Raw genomic sequence first — 19554 nt, forward strand, 5'->3', positions numbered from 1 at the left:
CCTCTCGGTGGTCCGGAGCTCGGGTCTGGAGAAGGCGGTCTCTCTGAACTGACACACGTTCATGTATGTGACTCCGTCAGACCCGCACACCGGGTCCTGCTCCTCACACACGCACACCTCCTCCTCCTCTTCCTCCTCCTCTCCTGCTCCTCCCGCGGGCCGCGGGTCCGCCTGACACCGCAACCCGGTCCCGCAGAGCCCGTAGAAGACGCTGCTGTCCCCCGGGTCGCAGGCCTGACCCTCCAGGTTCCCGCACTCGTCACAGCAACCGCAAGCGTCCCGCACCAGGCCGGCCCGGCAGCCCCGGGTCTCCGGGCATAGCTCTGGCTCACACGGCCCGCAGCCCGGGGCCCCGCCCGTCCCGTTCCCGCCGCCGCCCGGAGCCTCCAGCTGCAGCGGCGAAACGGCGCTGAGGCCGGGCAGCTGCTGGGGGAAGGCCCGGCATGTGTGGAGGGTCAGACAGAGACCCAGGAGGACCAGTCCGCTCAGACCCGGCATTTTAAACTCCGACACCGGGACCGGGACCGGACGGGGGTGCACACCGGAGCGGGCCGGTTCTTGCCCCGGTTCAACAAAACAATCAGAAACCAAACCGAAACTCTGACCGACTAAAACCGACTCTCACATTCCTCTGAGACCACAAAACACACCGGAGACAAACGCCGGAGAGACAAACGCCGGAGAGACAAACGCTGGAGAGACAAACACCAGAGAGACAAACGCCGGAGAGACAAGCGCCGGAGAGACAAGCGCCGGAGAGACAAACGCCGGAGAGACAAGCGCCGGAGAGACAAACGCCGGAGAGACAAGCGCCGGAGAGACAAACGCCGGAGAGACAAACGCCGGAGAGACAAACACCAGAGAGACAAACGCCGGAGAGACAAGCGCCGGAGAGACAAGCGCCGGAGAGACAAACGCCGGAGAGACAAACGCCGGAGAGACAAACGCCGGAGAGACAAACGCCGGAGAGACAAGCGCCGGAGAGACAAACGCCGGAGAGACAAACGCCGGAGAGACAAACACCAGAGAGACAAACGCCGGGAGACTCGGAGAAACGCGGAGGACCGAGTTATTAAAGTTATGGAAAAATAAACTTCCGTTAAAAACAAATAAACCGGCTTTGGTGTCGGAGTTCAGGTCGGTCTGATCCGGTCTGCGGTCTGAACTCACCGGAGGTTTAAACAGCTGAGGAGCTCGCGCTGCTCCGCCGCACAGACAAGCACGAGACACTACCGTCAAATTCACCACAATAAAGCTCCACACGTCCGGTTATAACCTTCAAAATAAAACCCCGATAAACCATTGACCATATACAGTCAGTGAAACATTTTTGTATGGTACTGGTCTGAATGTATTTATTTATTTAACTTAAAAATGCTAATATGATAAAAATAATAATGATAATTATTATTATTATTATCATCCCTAACCCTCTAATAACAATTATAAATCAATTGCACATTATATATATATTATATTACATTATATATATATATATATATATATATATATATATATATATATATATATATATATATATATATATATATATATCCTCACCTGTGCTTAAAATTGTACTTCCCTTTCTACATCACTCGCCCCCTCATAAATAGTGAACAGTCCCTTAGCACACCAACATCCTGAAAAAAGAGAAATACATCATTTGATAAATCTTTTTTATATATATATATATATATATATATATATATATATATATATATATATATATATAGTATATTGTATATTTATATATTAGTCTTCTGAACAGCGTCAGTTTTATTTTTCGAGGCTGACGTTTAATTAGGGCAAGTCCATATTTCAGCTTTATTTTGAAGGCGCCGTGCTCCTGTTTTCGGTCTCGTTGTGTCTCGCCTGACGGCAGCGCGCGACCCTCTGATGTGTTTCCCTCAGCACGCGCAGCAGCAGCTGTGGGGCTCGCGCCCCTCCCCCGCGAGACTGACAGCTGTTAAAGTCATCATCAGGTTTTAAAAGCCTGGAAAGGCTCCAAGGGTCCTCCAGGAGGATTTACCTGGAAGGTTTACAGGTCCTTGAAGGAGTGAAGGAAGGTCTGTGACGAGGTCCTGGACTCCAAGGAGTTTCCAGGGTTCTTCAAGGTATATCTTCAGGGTTCTTAAATCAAGGATCAAGAATCCTGGAATATCTTGAAGTTGGTTCCCCGGGGTCAGGGGGAGTTTCTTGGGTTCTTTGGGGTTCCATGATGTTCCAGGAGTCCTGAGTTTTTTCTTTGATCTTTTGTTTTTTAATGTTTTGTTTTGGAAAATGTTTTTTTCTGAAATGTATTTGGGGAAAGCAGTGTATTATTTATTATTATTATTATTATCATTATTATTCTTTATTTATTAATTTATTTTATTATTATTTATTTTATGTTGTGTTTTGAGAATGCTATTTTGTTTTCTGAAATGTTTTGTTTTGGGATATTTTGTAGTGTTTGGAAAATGTTGGTTTGTTTTTGGAAATGTTATTTTGGGAAATGGAGTGTTTTGAAATTTTATTTTGTTTTCTCAAATGTTTGTTTGTTTTGGGAAATGTGTTTTGTTTTTTTAAAGACATTTTGTTTTCTTAAATGTTTGTTTTGGGAAGTGTTGTGTTCTGCGAATGTTATTTTGTTTTCTAAAATGTTGTAGTTGTTGCAGTTTTTTTTCAGAAATATTGTGGTGTTTTTTTTGAGGAAGTGTTTTCTGAAATGTTGTCTGTTGACCCTCAGGGCCACCGTATCCTGCTGTCTTTAAACGGACGTCTCCACGGGAAACGGCGGCTGGTTTCAGTTATTTTTTGTGTAAATCTGTTACTCTGACATTTTCAAAGCTTCTTCACGGAGAATCTCAGCAAACGTCTGTGAAAACGTGTCGGAGGCAGAGGGACGGCCGTCTGTCTGACAGGAATAGAGCCGTAATGGAGGGTTAGTGAGACGTCAGTCTGCTCTCCGTTATTTACTGCTGCGACTGCAGGACGAAGGACCAAACTCCAGAGTCTCAGTCAGCCTGCTGCTTACAGGCCCACACACACACACACACACACACACACACACACACACAACATGTACACACACACACACACACAACATGTACACACACACACACACACACAACATGTACACACACACACACACACACAACATGTATACACACACGCACACACAACATGTACACACACACACACACACACACAACATGTACACACACACACGTGTACACACACACACACACACACACACAACATGTACACACAACATGTGTACACACACACACACACACACACACACACACACACAACATGTACACACACACGCACACACACAACATGTACACACACACACACACACACACACACACACAACATGTACACACAACATGTGTACACACACACACACACACACACAACATGTACACACAACATGTGTACACACACACACACACACACACACACACACATGTACACACACACAAACACAACATGTACACACACTTACACACACACACACACACAACATGTACTTACACACACACACACACAACATGTACTTACACACACACACACACACAACATGTACTTACACACACACACACACAACATGTACTTACACACACACACACACACACACACACACACACACACACAGTCTAAACATGTTTTTGATTTCTTTAGGAAACATGGGGGTAAGGCAAATAAAAAAAATTGAATAATATTAAATAATAATAAATGAATAAACATCACAAAAAATAGTCACAAGTGCCGGTAAGTTCATTCAGGAGAAGGGGACGTAGCCTCTTATGTTCAGTTTTCATGTTTTTATTGTATTTTATTGATGTATTTATTTTGACCTCCTGCGTGTCGTATTTTTATCTAAATTGACCTTAATTTCATCTCGTTTGTGTTTTGGTACGACTGTTTATTCTAAAAAAAATAAAACCACAATTCAGCAGACATGTAATCTTTTAGAAACTTTTATTTTGGTGGGTTTTGTTTAACATTTGCCCCGATGATGTCACAGTGATGTCATCAGTCTGCGTTACAAACTGGGCTCTAATGATGATTATCTATATCCAGCTGCATCATGGGAAATGTAGTCAGTGTTTTGGTTTTAAGTCAGGATTTCTCCACCAGCTGATCGACAACAGCCACCTTGTGGAGGAGAAACACAGAAATCACACTGAACTTCCTCCTGTAAAAGGACGTGATGACATCGTGTAGATTTTGTAAATTTTTTGTATTTCGTATATTTTGTTTATTTTGTAGTTTTCAGCTGATTGAAATCATTGAAATCAGGAAGCAAAATCTTCAAAAATCTGAACTCTGCTTTTTCTGGTTTCTGCAGCACTGAACCGGTTCAGACTGGTTCCAGGAGGTGTGAGGGGTGCCACCATGAGGAGGTCATGATCCTCCTCCCTCCTGCGCCTCCTCCTGGAGCCCCGGGGGGGAGCAGATGTGGGAGATGAACAGACAGTGGTAGTTCCAGAGCAGCAGCAGCAGCATCAGCAGAGCAGCACAGAGCAGCAGGACCACCAGCAGGGGGACGCCACGAGACGCTGAGGGGGAGGGGGGGACGCCATGAGACGCCGGGGGAGAGGGGGGGACACCACTACAGCTGACGGGGAGAGGAAGAGGAGGAGGAGGAGGAGGAGGAGGTGAGGAGGAGCAGCGATGGAGCCACAGACACAAACGTTTGACTTCAGATCTGATCCCAAATGAAGACATGGTCAGAGGAAACTGTGTGAGAGCAGAGATCCTGGAGGGTCCTGGAAGATCCTGGAGAATCCTTGAAAATCTGGAGGGTCCTGGAGAGTCCTGGAGGGTTCTGTAGGTGTTTGTGGTAAAGATGAACCTCAGCTGGGCTCTGAGGATCAAACACAGAAACATAAACTGATGCTGACGGGAGGAGAGAGAGGAGGAGAGAGAGAGGAGGAGAGAGAGGAGGGGAGGAGGAGGAGAGGAGGAGAGAGAGAGGAGGAGAGAGAGGAGGGGAGGAGGAGAGAGAGGAGGAGAGAGGAGGAGAGGGGAGGAGGAGAGAGAGGAGGAGGGGAGGAGAAAGAGGAGAGAGGAGGAGAGAGGAGGAGAGGAGGAGGAGGAGGAGGAGGAGGAGGAGAGGAGGAGAGAGGAGGGGAGGAGGAGAGGAGGAGAAAGAGGAGGAGAGAGGAGGAGGAGAGAGGAGGAGAGGGGAGGGGGAGAGAGGAGGAGGAGAGAGGAGGAGAGGGGAGGAGGAGAGAGGAGTAGGAGACAGGAGGAGAGAGGAGGAGGACAGAGGAAGAGAAAGGAGGAGAGAAAGGAGGAAAGAGAAGAGGAGAAGAAGAAGAAGGAGGAGTTTTATTATCAGCTCTAAAAATACCACGTGGTTACCACAGCAACAGAGGGGCTTCAGCGTTACCATGACAACCACTGTAGAGGAGGAGGGGCGGAGCGAACAGTGACTCCTCCTGCAGCTGCAGACCTCCTGCTGATGAGGAGTTCAGCTCAAAGCAACTTTTACATCAATCAGGGCTGCTCTCTGCTGATTGGCTGACACCTCGGTCACACCCACCGAACCCTGCGAGCTGATTGGTCGGCGCCTCACAACGATTGAAAGACACCAGAACAAAACTCACCGCTGAGCTTCACACCGAGACAAAAACCAACACAGCGTTTTTATTCCTCTGAGCAGTGCATTCTGGGAGAGCGCCGCCGCCTCTCTACACCTTAACCCTTTGAGAGCTGAGCCGAATCACCTGATTTAACAAGACACGGCCCAAACATCAGCAAGACAAAGGTCAAAGGTTACAGGAACATGAGAAAAGACAGAAAAAAAAATAAAAAACAAGAACATTAACTGAGAAAAAGCTAAAAAGGAAATTCAATAAAGAAAAAAGAAAAAACTGCTGAAAATAAGCATTTTTGTGTGTGTGTGTGTGTGTGTGTGTGTGTGTGTGTGTGTGTGTCTCACCTCTCAGGGTTCTTCTTTGTTGGTTCCTTCCCTCCTTTTCCTTTTCTTCTTCTGTGGTGGAAACACCTGCAGCTTCACCTGCCTCGACCAATTAGATCACCTGAAATCCATCCAAAGGACACAGACTGATCAATAATCAGTACAACGATCAGAGACGTCCTCCGTGATCAGACAGAGACGGACACTCACTGCAGGTCAGCCTGCTGGTGGCCGAGCAGCTCAGCAGCTGGACGAGAGCGTGGACACGTCCTGTCCTCTATCAGGTCCTCTGGCAGGTGTGGGGGGGCGGAGCTACAGCTGCTGTGACCTTCAGACTGAGAGTCAACAAGAGACACTGGACAGAGAGACAGAGACACACAGAGAGACAGAAACACAGAGACACAGACAGACGCAGAGACTGAGACACAGAGAGACATTGGACACAGAGACAGAGACACAAAGAGAGACAGAGAGAAATGCAGAGAGACAGAGACACACAGAGACATAGACAGAGAGACACAGAGACATAGACAGAGAGACACAGAGAGACAGCTGCAGAGATACACAGAGACACACAGAGATACACAGAGACAGAGACACACAGATCCTAGAAATGTCCTAAAATACTAAGAATGTCCTAAAACGGCATGTTTTTCAGTGGACGGCGTCTTGTTGACGTCAAACGTGTAAAAAACGAGCAGAAACAGTTAAAACTGACGTAAATATTCGATTTATTTCTGGAAACTTGAAGTTTTCATTTTATGCTGAAGACAAACTGACTAAACATTGAATTTATTGTCGATAGCAGAATCAGATCACGTCTCAGCGTCCTCACAGCCGCAGCGTCTGCAGGACGCCACCGCACCGGAGACACCGGAGACACCAGGGGGACCAGTGTCTCTGGTTTGTCCTCACAGGACAGGGAAACCAAGAAAAAAGAACAAAACAGAAAATATTTCACGTCGACTCCTGCAGAGGTCAAAGGTCACATTCGTGGACCAAGTGCTGACGGGCGAGGGGGCTTCTTCTTCTACGGTGTTTACCAAACAGGAAATCAAAAACAGGATTATAGATTCAACACAGACGGCAGTGAGACATCATCATCATCATCATCATCATCATCATCATCATCATCGTCTTCAGCATCATCATCAGTGCTTCACAAACAAAACAAATACAAATAAAAAAACATAAACAACCTTGATGACATCACATTATGACATAACAATAGTAATAATAATAATAACAGTAATAATAATAACAGTAATAATAATAACAGTAATAATAATAACAGTAATAATAATAATAATAACAATAATAATAATAACAGTAATAATAATAATAATAGTAATAATAATAATAACAGTAATAATAATAATAACAATAATAATAATAATAATGAAAGCGTTCAGGGTGAGCTGCACCGATCGGCTCCACTTAAAGACGTTGATTTAAATTTTAATGTTTTTATATAAAATTCACAGTTAAACAGATCAAAGGTAAATTACAAGAATTTTATTCTTGTAAGAAAATGATGAAATGTTAAAAACTGAATTATTAACCTACGTGTGTGTGTGTGTGTGTGTGTGTGTGTATATTATTAAAGGTTCTGAGTAAACGTTTTTTTTGTGTCACAGACGATGGACAGGACGCTTTTCTGTTTTTGGATCATTAGTTCATCATCAGTTTGTGGAAATGTAATTTTAATCATCTTTGTTGTGTCGACACGTTTTAAAGTAAAATAACGAAATCACAGACGTGAACTCGCAGCAGGTCGATGTTTCCCAAAGAAAATATCATTTTTCTCTTTTTTTTGTTTTATGATGGCAAATTTTCGCAGCACTGAGCGGCAACATGAATAATAAAATGATTCGGTGTTTTTTTGTCTGCAAACTGAATCCTTCAGGGTGAAACTGAAGCTCCGAAAACCTTCCTGTCTGGACGAGAGTTTAAAAAAACAGACTGCAGATTCATTTTTCTCTGAAACAAACTGAAAATAAAACAGACGTTTCTTCAAAGTTTGATGAGTCAGAGGTGGAGACTGAAGTCACATGACTCAACTCAGGTTGCAGGTTTGAGGACTTGCTCGGGTGCTACTGAGAAAAGACTCGACTTTAAGATGGTTGACTCGGGACAAGGGACTTGAACATTTTTGGCAAAAATTTCAAAGAAAAAAAAAGCCAAAACTTTCTGAAGATTTTTTTTTTTTTTATAAAAGTTGGGAGAAAAAATAAGCCAAAAGAAAAAAAAAAAAAAAAAATCAGCAAAACTTTTAAGAGAAAAAAAATCCACAAACTGAAGAAAAAAATTGACAAATGTTTTTAAAAATAACCAAACTTTTTTCAAGAAGAAAATAATCCCATAAAGAAAACAAAAAAGCCAAAAAAAAAACTAAATATAAAGAACTGCAAAAGTTTTACGAAAAAATAAATGCCAAAAGTTTTTTTCTACATAGGTCCCCGCTAAGCCCCAAATGTCCTCAAATCCCCAAAAAATGCCACCAAATCCTCTCCACAGTAACTCGGGACTTGTTTGATACTTAAAGGCTCAGACAGTGACGGCCTCTCGCCTCTGACGTCAACACACTGAATTATAATGAAGCATCAGCCTGCTGTCCCCAAACCACCGAACCACCAAACCACCGAACCACCGAACCACTAAACCACCGAACCACCGAACCACTAAACCACCGAACCACCGAACCACTAAACCACCGAACCACCGAACCACCGAACCACTGAACCACTGGCTGCAGCTGTGAAGTTTGGCTGCAGGTGTGAAGTTTGGCTGCAGGTGTGAAGTTTGGCTGCAGGTGTGAAGTTCGGCTAAAGTTTGGCTGAAGGTGTGAAGTTTGGCTGCAGGTGTGAAGTTTGGCTGCAGGTGTGAAGTTCGGCTAAAGTTTGGCTGCAGGTGTGAAGTTTGTCCCGGCAGGTGCAGCTCACCGTCTGTCACTCTTCATGTCACACTTCAGAGTGAACGTGTGAACGAGCCGAACGTCAGAGAGAACAACAAAAAGCTTCACAAACATGAAGCTGAGCTCAGAGCTGCAGCTGCTTTCAAACTAAAATCAATATTTGTTTTTCACTCTGTGGGACGTTCACCTGAGGAGACCTGCAGAGTTCACCTCGAGTCACAGAGTCACTTCAGGTCAGACTCGCTCGGTGTGAAATCACAGCGAGTCTCTGGAAGATCGGCCTGCACAGACGCCACGGCGAGCAAAACGCTCCAATAAACTGAAAAGACACAAAAAGTCTGACTACAGCTGGAGAAATCAGCTGATTTGAGATCTGGAAATAAACTTTCACATTAAAGTCAAACAAAAATAACTCAACCTCATCATTCTGTCTATTCAAATAAAAGTCCTCGGCTGGAATCACTGTGATTTTAGTGTCTCATTACTGTTAAAGTTTTATTTATCATTTATTTACTAATTTTAAGGAAAAAATGTGAAATCCACAGGAAGTGACCAGAGTGTATGGAGGCTAAACTGTGCCACTTTAAATATCACAATAATTATTATTTTATATAATTCTTATTACTTGATTTTTTGAGATTAAACATTAAGAAGAAAACCAAACAGATTTTATTAAGGGTCATTTCTGGGTGTGTAAAAATTTGTTTTAAAGCATTTTGATTTATTCACAATTTAAATTTTTTCTTTAAAAAAAAAGACACATTTACTAATTAAATATCACCTTGATTAAAGCTGTTAGTTAATAAAAAGTGTATTTAAATGATATCAAAAAATTTAATCAAATTTTCAAATATTTCTGATTTTTTTTGTTTTAAATAAAAATAAATTAAACATTTTGGCCGCAAAAAAAACACTTAAAGAAGTTTATTTTCTGACATTTCACAGAAACTTGTCGGATCGAACGTGACTTCAGAATAAAACGAACTGTCCTCGTCAGCTGCTTCACTTAATTTTTTTTTTGTGGGTTCTGACCAAACGACCAAAGTCAGACCTTCTTAGACTTTTTAACCCAAAAAAGAATTTATATTAAACATTTCGACATTATGGAAGTTTCTATGTTTAAAGATCAGCAGGAACTAATGTTTTTTTATTGCCGATTTTGAAAGACAAGACCTAAAATTCAGTTCTGTGATTTTAATGAACAGTGATCTGCTGCGAGCTGTTATTAATGAGGATGTTAAACGATGCTGAAGTCTTTTTGTGTCACAAACTTTATACAAAAACTGTCGGAAACAGACAAAACAAAGTCGAAACAGCAGCGTCCAAAACAAGTTATTCTGCTTCTTTCTTTTGAATTATTGTTTTTCTATCACATTTAAATTTTTTTGTTTGATGATATATTGTCACTCATCCTGTGACGATGAAAAAACTTTTGACTATGAAATAAAAACACAAACTGTCTCTGCAGGCTGATCCTCCTACAAAATAAAATTGTGTTTTCTCTGCACATTGAACTTCTGCTGATCCTGGAAAAATCTCTGCAGCTCTCATTTTAAACACTGCACGTTTTATTACAGTTTTTTAAAAAAAATACATTTTAATAATATTTTTGTCTGCAGATCTTTTGTACTTTTATTTTTTGTGGCATTAAACTTGATTCAGATCTAAAGTTTCTGAAGACGTCTCAGTCGCTTCTTTTGTTCTCAGTGTCTCTCTGAGCTCTCGTTTGTTCGTTCGTTGTGGGTTTTTTTGTTTGTTTTTCACAGAATGACCTTAAAGAGACGGCGGCTTCGTGGCGTCTGCAGCATGAAAACCTCCTGACCTCGGCGGGCCCGTGGGCGCAGGCCTGAGAGGAGTCGGGAGGTTTTCACGGGACGTCAGCTGTGGAGGTAGACAGAGACTGACATCATCAGCAGAGACACAGCGGAGGTGGAGCAGTGACTACATGTCCCATCATGCCCTGGGGCTGTCAGGGGGACGGTGGGCGGAGCCTCTGGTTCAGGGAGTATTTATTTTAACAACTCATTTTGATCATCGGATCAGTATTCATTCATCATATTAATCAATTCAGTAACTGAATCTTTTGAAACATTTTAAAAAATACTAAATAATAATAATAATACGAACAAAATATATTGACTTAGGTGAATGTAATTCCTAATTAGTAAAATCACGTTTTCTGTTCCTGCCAAAATAAATGTGCCATTTTGGAACTTCAGAATAAAAGTCAGAATTAAAATAAGAACTGGGAGAAAAGATGATGATTAAAAAAAACAGAGATCTTAATGCTGATTGGCTGAAGCTGTTTTAAAATATAAACACACAGCTGCGACCTCATTACAGCAGGATGACTGCGTCAGATTTCGTTGAATTTGGAACATGCATCGGTGTTTGAAAGAGACGGACAGGACAGAGGAGGATGAAAACGCAAAGACACCGAAGAGCCGGAAAAGTCAAGGAACGAAGTCGTGAGCGTTTAAATATTTTTAAATCTGAAATCAAAGACTTAGACAGCAACAGTGACGTGATTAGAGGCGGAGTCAAAGCGGGGGAGGGGACGCCGACAGATCTGCTCACCTGTTGGTTAACTCGTTAAAGAAAGGTTTCTCCGAACCTTCGAACCACCACGCTTAATCTTCAGAGCATGTAAAACAAAATCAAAGTTCACATTTTTTACATGTCAGCACTGATTTTAATGCCGTCTAATTTTACCTCATTTCAAAATGAGTGTACTCACACTGTGTCTGCATTATCTGCTGTTTGGATTCTCATATTGTCAAACTGAGTTGTTTATTCTTAACTTTTACATGTGTAACTGTATTTGTGTCTTTCTATGTTACTGTTGTTTGTTATTGCAAATATTGTATCTTCATATTGTATTTTTATTATTTTAGGACAACTTTTAACAGCAGGGAGGGGCTGCCGGTGAAAATGAGCTGTGACTTGGCATTTTTACTTCTTAAATAAATAAATTACAAATTAAAGATCACTCAAAAACTGCTGAACGCGCGATGCTGCCAATGTCACGAACTGGAAACATGAAATCAAAATGTCTCTGCGTTATGTTTTTGCCCGAAGTTATTAAAAACATTTCAGATTTAAACTCTTTTTAGAGAAAATTCAGCGAGCTGACAAGACTTGAAGAGAATGTAAAGAAAACATGAAGAGAACATCAAGAACATGTAAAGAGAACGTGGAGAGAATGTAAAAAGAACGTAAAGAAAACGTGAAGTGACCAAAAAGAAAACGTAAAGCGAATGTAAAGAAAATGTAAAGAGAATGTGAAGAAAATGTAAAGAGAATGTAAAGCAAACATAAAGAAAACGTACAGAAAATGTAAAGAGAATGTACAGAGAATGTAAAGAAAACTTCACATATCCTGTTAAATCAAATTTTAACTGCTACAGAAAATAAATTTGCTGTTAAATTACATGATGGAAGAAGTGAATTTTCCAAAACTTTCAAAGATTTTGACTTTTTTCTTGACTTTTCCCGGTTTCTCATAGCCCTGCAGTGCTGTACGTTATGTTTAAATGTTGTGTCTGATTAAACAAACAAACAAACAATCAAACAAAATTTTGTTTAACAGGAAAAAAAAGCTCACAGATGTTTCCAAATTATTGATCATTAATCATTCTGCTGAATGACATTTTTAACACATTTTTGCATGTTTTGTAGCTGTGTGTTTATATTCTGAAACTTTATTCAATTTTTATCTGTTTTTTAAAAACAATAATTGAGCAATAACAGATTCAGACTGAATGTAGTGTTTACATCATCAGCATGGGTTATTTTTAAACTATTATTATTATTTTAATAATTTTATAACACTGTGATAACAGATCAACTCTACAGAGTCCTGAAAGATGATTATTTTTATATCTTTTTAAAAAAATCTTATTTAAAAAATAAACTGTGAACAGTTTTTTTGTGTATTATTCTAAAAACATCTTTCAGGACTTTTATTTCTGATTTAATAATTTAATTTAAATAATTATTATCATTTCCTTTATGATGATGTTTATTATGTTGGTGAACTTTATTTAAACCTCTGTGTTGAGCATTTATCAGCAGTATAACAGACAATAAATGGTTTATAACACAACAGATATGAAGAGGATATCACTGAGTGAAGGCAGATTATTCATAAACACTTTATTAATAAAAGAATTCACTATGTGTTCATATCTGCTGAAACCAGAGTGATATAAACTGTTTATTAACCCTTCACATGCGGCTGATAAATGCTGACTGTTGGTTTAAATAAAGTTTCCTCCTGACTTACTGGACCAAACTGTGGCCACACAGACTACATTACCCATGAGCCTTGGCAGCGACAGCTCCCTGCAGTTTGGTTCAGTGACGCAGGACACGTTAAAGAAAAGACTTCCTGTCCCAGAGGCTCTGCCCACCCACCACGCTCTGAGCAGTGATTGGTCCCCGATCGACCGACGGGTTCCCCGATCAATCAACAAGTTCCTGATCGATCAATAGGTTCCCGATCGATCGGCAGGTGCATGTGCACGCGCGCTGGAGCTCGAGTTCCCGGCGAGAGTTGGAGGATCGATGAGTTGGTGCGATCAAGACGAACAGGAAACTGTACAACATCGAAGACATCAACCAAAGTAAAACAGCTCTTTCAAAATAAAAGACCCTCTGGGTGGAGGAGGCTACGAGCAGAGCAAGGCCAGTGTGTACGTGTATGTGAGTGTGTGCGTGTGTGTGTGTAGAGGGGTTTGGGATGACAGATGGTGTATGTATGTATGTGTGTGTGCGTGTTGGCACAGTATGATGCCATCTAAAAGTCCTGATGCAATCATATTCTACTTCCTGTCTCAGAGGACGCTCAGTCTGTCCATATGTGTGTGTGTGTTTTTATATGACGTGTGTGTAGTATGTGCATGTGTGTTTGGGTGTGTGTGTGTTTATATGACATGTGTGTAGTATGTGCATGTGTGTGTGTGGACCCCACAAATAACCAAATAAATACATGGACCTCTCATGGGAGGAAAACGAGAATGTATGTGTGTGTCTATATGACCGTTTGTGTGTGTGTGTGTCCAGAGGGCTTGTGTATGTGTGTATATATGTATGTGTGTGTGTGTGTGTGTGTGAGGCTCAGCAGCAGCAGTGTAGCTCTCTCTCTCTCCCTCTCAGACCACGGTGCTGACGGAGGGATCTGATAGGTTGAGCTGTCCGGTGATGTCAGTTGGGTACGGCTGCAGAGAGAGAGAGAGAGAGAGAGAGAGAGAGAGAGAGAGAAGGAAACACACACATTAATTCAGCACACACACACATACACAAACACACACACACACACACACACACACATCAGTTCTCACTTGGACACACAAAGTGAAGCCGACCTCAGAGCCAAGATGGCTGATGTCTGATTTCAGTTTCACTCAACATATTTTTTTATTTACTATTAGTTTACATTAATTTTTTTATTGAGAGCGTATTTCATTTGTAATATTTTTTTATTTATCTGGATGTTTACATGTGAAAATAACAGCCAGAGTGGACGGTTGGCAATATAGAAATATGTAAATATTATAATATCTATGATTTATGTTTATTATTTTGGCTTTAAGGGGGAGGGGCATACAATGTTTAAATGGCTGTATTTTGTATTTACTTAACCGCTGATTTTTTATAGAAAACATGCCTTGTGTTTAAAAATTACTAAAAAAAAAAAAAAAGAAGAAAGAATAAGGAATTGCAAAAAATTAAAAGAATGTAAAAAAATACATGAAAACAAACAAACAAACAAACAAAAAACAAACAAAATAATATCATTTATCATAGTCTGAAACAGTAAAAAGCAGTTGGACAATTGTTGGATTATCAAAGGCAATTTTTGGCTTATTTTTTCTTGAAAAATTTTGTCAATATGTTTTATTTAATTTAACATTTTTTAAAATTAATTTTTAAAACTTGTAAGGGACTTTTTTTCTGCAAGGTAATGTCTTGATTTTTTTTCTTTAAACTATTTAGGCTTTTTTGTTGTTTGGAAAAGTTTGGCAGTTTTTCCTTATTTCTTTTTTAATTGGTAATTTCTGTCACATTTTTTTAGTTGTTTTCTTTTTTTTTTAATTGGGCAAATTTCTTTTAGTTTCTTTCGATTTTTTTCTTTAAATGTTTTTTGTGATTTTTTTTTCAATTTTAATTGCCTTATTGTAATTAGTTTAATTTTGTGTTGAATATTACTTTAAACCTGATCAGAAGTTAAATGACTTCTGCTGCTGATTTTTTTATCTTTAATAAATAATCTGACCTCAGATCTGTTAACCTGTGGTCTCTCTGACGGCTTTGGCTCTCGCTTTTCCTCCTTTAACAGTCTTTGTTCAGTTTGATGGATTCCTGCAGCTCTGATATTTTGTTGGTTTGTGACCCTCCCCCTGCTGCTGCTGCAGCTGGTTACCATGGAAACAGATGCAGTAATAATTATGTAGCATGTATGTTAATACGGAGGATCTGTGCTGCACACTTTGCTGCTCATGTCTAGAAAAAAAAAATCTCATGTTTCATATTTTCAGAAATCATTTTAGTCAAAACCAACTCGGGATGGTTTTTGTCCCAGATTCAGGTCATTAAATATCAGAGTCCCGATCAAAGACTTGTGTTTGCCTAAATGATACAGCTGCACCTTTCAAGTTATTAAAATCAATACAATATATAATCATGCCTGATGATTATATAACTCTTTTTTTTTATTTTATTACTAATCAGCCCTTTCTTATTGGCTTCAGATTATTCTAAAAATCAGCCCACTGTTGTTGTCTTTAGATTATATAAATAATGAGCCTACTTTTTTATGTGTGTGGAGCAAAAGGCTTCTTTGCTTTTTTGTTGCTTGTCCCCCCTTTATATATATATATATGTATATATATATAGATATATATATACATATGTATGTATCTTTAATGCACTTATTGGCTTGTGCATTGCTTGTGTAATTTCGTTTGTATTGACATCACTGTTTCATGTTAGTTTTCACAGTAGTAGCCTATCAGGGTGGGATCGAGGGGTGGGGTGGGGTGGGTGGGTGGGAGGAGGGGTTAATGGGATCTTTCTACACATGCTGATTTTGTATATTTTCTTGTACAATTGTATAAGAGTTTTAAAAAAATCTACCTACTCTTATTTGCGTTTTGTTTGTGGGTTTTTTGTTGCACTTACAGTGGCGTGGTGAGTGTGACAGCTCTGTTCGCTGAAACACCAGCGACGAAAGTAAAGCGGCAGAGACTCTGAACGGCGGTAAATAACAAAAATAAACTCTGTGTTTGGTGATTATTTATGGCGTGTGGTGTTTCATGTCATACGAGGTTTAGAGCAGAGAAAACATAACCTCCAAACCTGCAGGTCCGATGGTTTGAAAAGCTTGTTCCCTTTAAAAATCACCCAAATCACACAATTTATTAAAGCTGCCAAAATTACACCACCAATCAATCAATCAATCAAAGCCTGTAAAAACACAAATTGTTAGATTAATTGAAGGCAATCAGTTTCTATGTTGTTTTTTTCTCAAGAATGTTTTTTTTTCCTTTACATTTATTTATTTATTTATGATAATTTTTAAATCAAAAATGTTTTGCTTTTTTATATTATGTTTTTTTTTTGGTGATTTTTTTAAGAAAACATACCTTCAATCCGAAGGCCTAGTTATCTTAAATTGCCAAAATTACACAATTTATCATAGCCTGTGAAAACAGTAATTTGATTAATCATAGGCAATAAATTTGTTAATTTTTTTTTCTGAATGATTTCAGTTTTTGGCAATTTTTCTCTTTAAAATGTTTTGATGATTTATGTTTTGGGTGATTTTTTTCAAGCAAAAATTTTTGCTTTTTGTTTTCCTAAAAAACGTTTTGATGTTCAAAACAAAATTTTAAGCATTTTATTTTCTATAAAAAAGAATGGGGATTTTCATGAAAAAAAATTTTTGAAGCAAAAATTCTTATACATTTTTTTCTTTAAAAAGTTTTGGTGATTTTTAAAGAAAACATGCCTTCCAAAATTACACCATTTATCACAAGTTGCCATAATTACACCATTTATTATACTCCGTAAAAACACGTAAATAGTTGAATGAATCAAAGGCAATAAATCATTTTCTGTTTCTGCTTTTAAAAAATGACATCTGAAACTATCCGTTTATTGATTGATTAGTCGATGAGCAGAAACACTTTTTTTTGTCTCCGTAAACTGAAAGTTTTGGGGTTTTGAGACGAAACGAGACGTCTGAAGATGTCCGTTTGGACTTTTTTCGGACTCAATCGTTCCTGACAGCTGATTGGTTCCTGTGTCGGTGCTGAACAGGAAGTGTGTTTTCAGTCTAAAGGTCGGTCGTGCTTGCAGAGGAGGACAGAGGCAGTGTGTGTGTGTGTGTGTGTATGTGTGTGTGTGTGTAGTCTGGACACCATTCAAATCCACTGAGAGAGAAAAACACTCATATAGGAAATAAAGAGAGATGAGCACAAAGAGAAATGAGTCAGAGCCTGAAAACCAGCCCCGCCCCATCACACCTCCAGCCCGCCCCATCACACCTCCAGCCCCGCCCCATCACACCTCCAGCCCCGCCCCATCACACCTCCAGCCCGCCCATCACACCACCAGCCCGCCCCATCACACCTCCATCAGCCCCCCACTGTTTCTGGGTTGCATTCAGAAGCTTTTCGCAAATATTCACCCTCTGACCTCTGAGCACGTCGCTGCCTTTTCTTTCTAAAACGTGGCAGAAATGCAACAAGCAGCTTAGTGAGAAATGTACCACTAAATTGCAAGAAATTAGTTGATTAATCATTAATTAATCATTTTTTAAAAAGCTGGGGAAGAATGGCCAGGGCAAAAAAGAAAAAGGCTGGGGAAAATCTATATCTATAATAATTAGAATTACATATTTTAAATCCTGTAACAAAATCATCCTAATTTTAAACAGCTTTTTACCATTTTTTATTTCTGTTTTCTTTTCTTTTTTAAAATAATTTTCAGGTGATTTTTTTGTAAACATGTTTGGGTCATCTCTTCTTTATTCGCTCACTGTCAAGAAATGTTTAGCTTTAGAAAATTATTTTTAATAAGATAGTGAAGAATAGCTGGGGAAAACAGAGAACAGCTCAGGAAAATATTTATAATTATTGTAATTCTTTTTTTAATTATGTCACAAAATTATTACAGATTTTTAAGCACCGTTTAGTTGTCTTTTCTCTGTCTTTTTTTAAAACTATTTTTCAGGTAATTTTCTTGTACTTTTTACTAATTTCTTGCTAATTTTTGGGGTCATTTCTTCTTTCAATTTCTTTAATGAAAATTATTAGACTTTTTAAGCACATTTTAGACGTCTTTTTTGTATACTAATTTCCAGGTAATCTTCATGTAGTTTTTACGAATGTCTTGCTAATTTTTGGCTCTTTTTTTCTCGCTGCTCACTGCCGTCCTCCCGTGTTTTGGACAGAAATCAGGTTCGTCTGCTCGGGTGTTAAAGGGTTAAATCAACAAGCGTTTGCAGGGATGTCAAACCGTCACCGGCTGTGGATTTCAAACACATTTCTGATCTCAGAGCTGCACACAAAAAAGATCTGAAGACAGTGAGGACACGTCCGTCCCTGTGTGTCCTCACTGAGGACAAACAACAGTTTTAAGAGTGCATGAAAGACGTCCTCTCTGAGCTAAAGTCCCACAGAGACGGAGTCCAAACTGAGGCTGAAAAGAAGAAAGTGAGAGCAGAAGCATCAACGGTGAGGACAGTGGGGACAGCGAGGACAGCTGAGACGCAGCAGACTCCAGAGCTGAAACGAGAGGCGTTCATTAGCCGCCTTTTACGCTCAGAGACATTGCCGTCTCCGACAGCTTCGACTCACAGGACGCTGAAAATGAGACAAGTTAGTGGAGAGAGACGAGTCTCTGCTGGACGACCTGCGAGGACGAGACAAGAGTCAAATAAAACTCTGTTTCATCGGCAGTGACGGTGAGATGAAGGGACAGAGAGGTGACAGGAGAGGAAGACGAGAGGACAGACAGGACGGAGACAAATGACAGGACAACAAACAGAGAGGACAGACAGCACGGAGACAAGCGACAGAGAGGACAGAGACAAAGAAGAGGACAACAAACACAGAGGACAGACAGTACAGAGGACACAAACACAGAAGACAGACTGGACGGTGGACACAAACACAGAGGACAGACAGAACGAAGACAAACAGGAGGACAAACACAGAGGAGAGACCACACAGTCTGACCCTCTTCACGTCTCCTTTGCAAGAGGACGACTCGAAAAGTGAAAAATAAAACCCTGACGGCAACAAGACGGACCCTCACTGTCTCTGTCTCACTGTCTGTCTCTGTCTCACTGTCTATCTCTGTCTGACTGTCTCACGGCCTGCGGGACAGGTGAGCTGATGGAGGCGAGAAGATAAAGAGACTGACTGACAGACGGACGGTCTGATGAGTCAGCAAGGAGATGATGGAGGTGGGGAGGAGAGGAGGAAACAAGGGAGGAGGAAACAAGGGAGGAAGAGAGGAGAGGAGAGGAGGAAACGAGGCAGTGGAGGAGGAATTGAGGGAGGTAGAGGAGGAAACGAGGGAGGAAGAGAGGAGGAAACAAAAAAGAGGAGGAGAGGAGAGGAGGAAAGAAGGCAGTAGAGGAGGAAAAGGGAGGAGGAAACAAGGGAGGAGAGGAAGAAACAATTGAGGGGAGGAGGAAAGGAGAGGAGGAAAC

General features: G+C 40.3%; 2 protein-coding genes across 4 annotated transcripts in view; both read right to left on the minus strand.

The window, feature by feature from the left end:
- Window positions 1–1226, minus strand: part of LOC121964778 (kazal-type serine protease inhibitor domain-containing protein 1-like) — a 9986-nt gene extending 8760 nt beyond the window's left edge. The window contains exon 1 of the mRNA XM_088076119.1: window positions 1–1226. This exon is cut by the window's left edge and continues 16 nt beyond it. Within this exon, the coding sequence (XP_087932245.1) occupies window positions 1–498 (498 nt within the window). The 5' untranslated portion in view covers window positions 499–1226.
- A 2726-nt stretch (window positions 1227–3952) lies between these two features.
- Window positions 3953–19554, minus strand: part of grin1b (glutamate receptor, ionotropic, N-methyl D-aspartate 1b) — a 79342-nt gene continuing 63740 nt past the window's right edge. For all 3 annotated transcript variants that reach the window (XM_088076120.1, XM_088076121.1, XM_088076122.1), the window contains 3 exons: window positions 6128–14050; window positions 5939–6038; window positions 3953–4858 (listed from right to left, as the gene is read on the minus strand). In XM_088076120.1, the coding sequence (XP_087932246.1) occupies window positions 13985–14050 (66 nt within the window). In that variant the 3' untranslated portion in view covers window positions 3953–4858; window positions 5939–6038; window positions 6128–13984. The remainder of the gene's footprint in view (window positions 4859–5938; window positions 6039–6127; window positions 14051–19554) is intronic.

This window comes from Plectropomus leopardus, chromosome 4 (assembly GCF_026936395.1).
Source record: "Plectropomus leopardus strain MGB_pleo_1.0 chromosome 4, ASM2693639v1, whole genome shotgun sequence".
NCBI lineage: Eukaryota > Metazoa > Chordata > Actinopteri > Perciformes > Serranidae > Plectropomus > Plectropomus leopardus.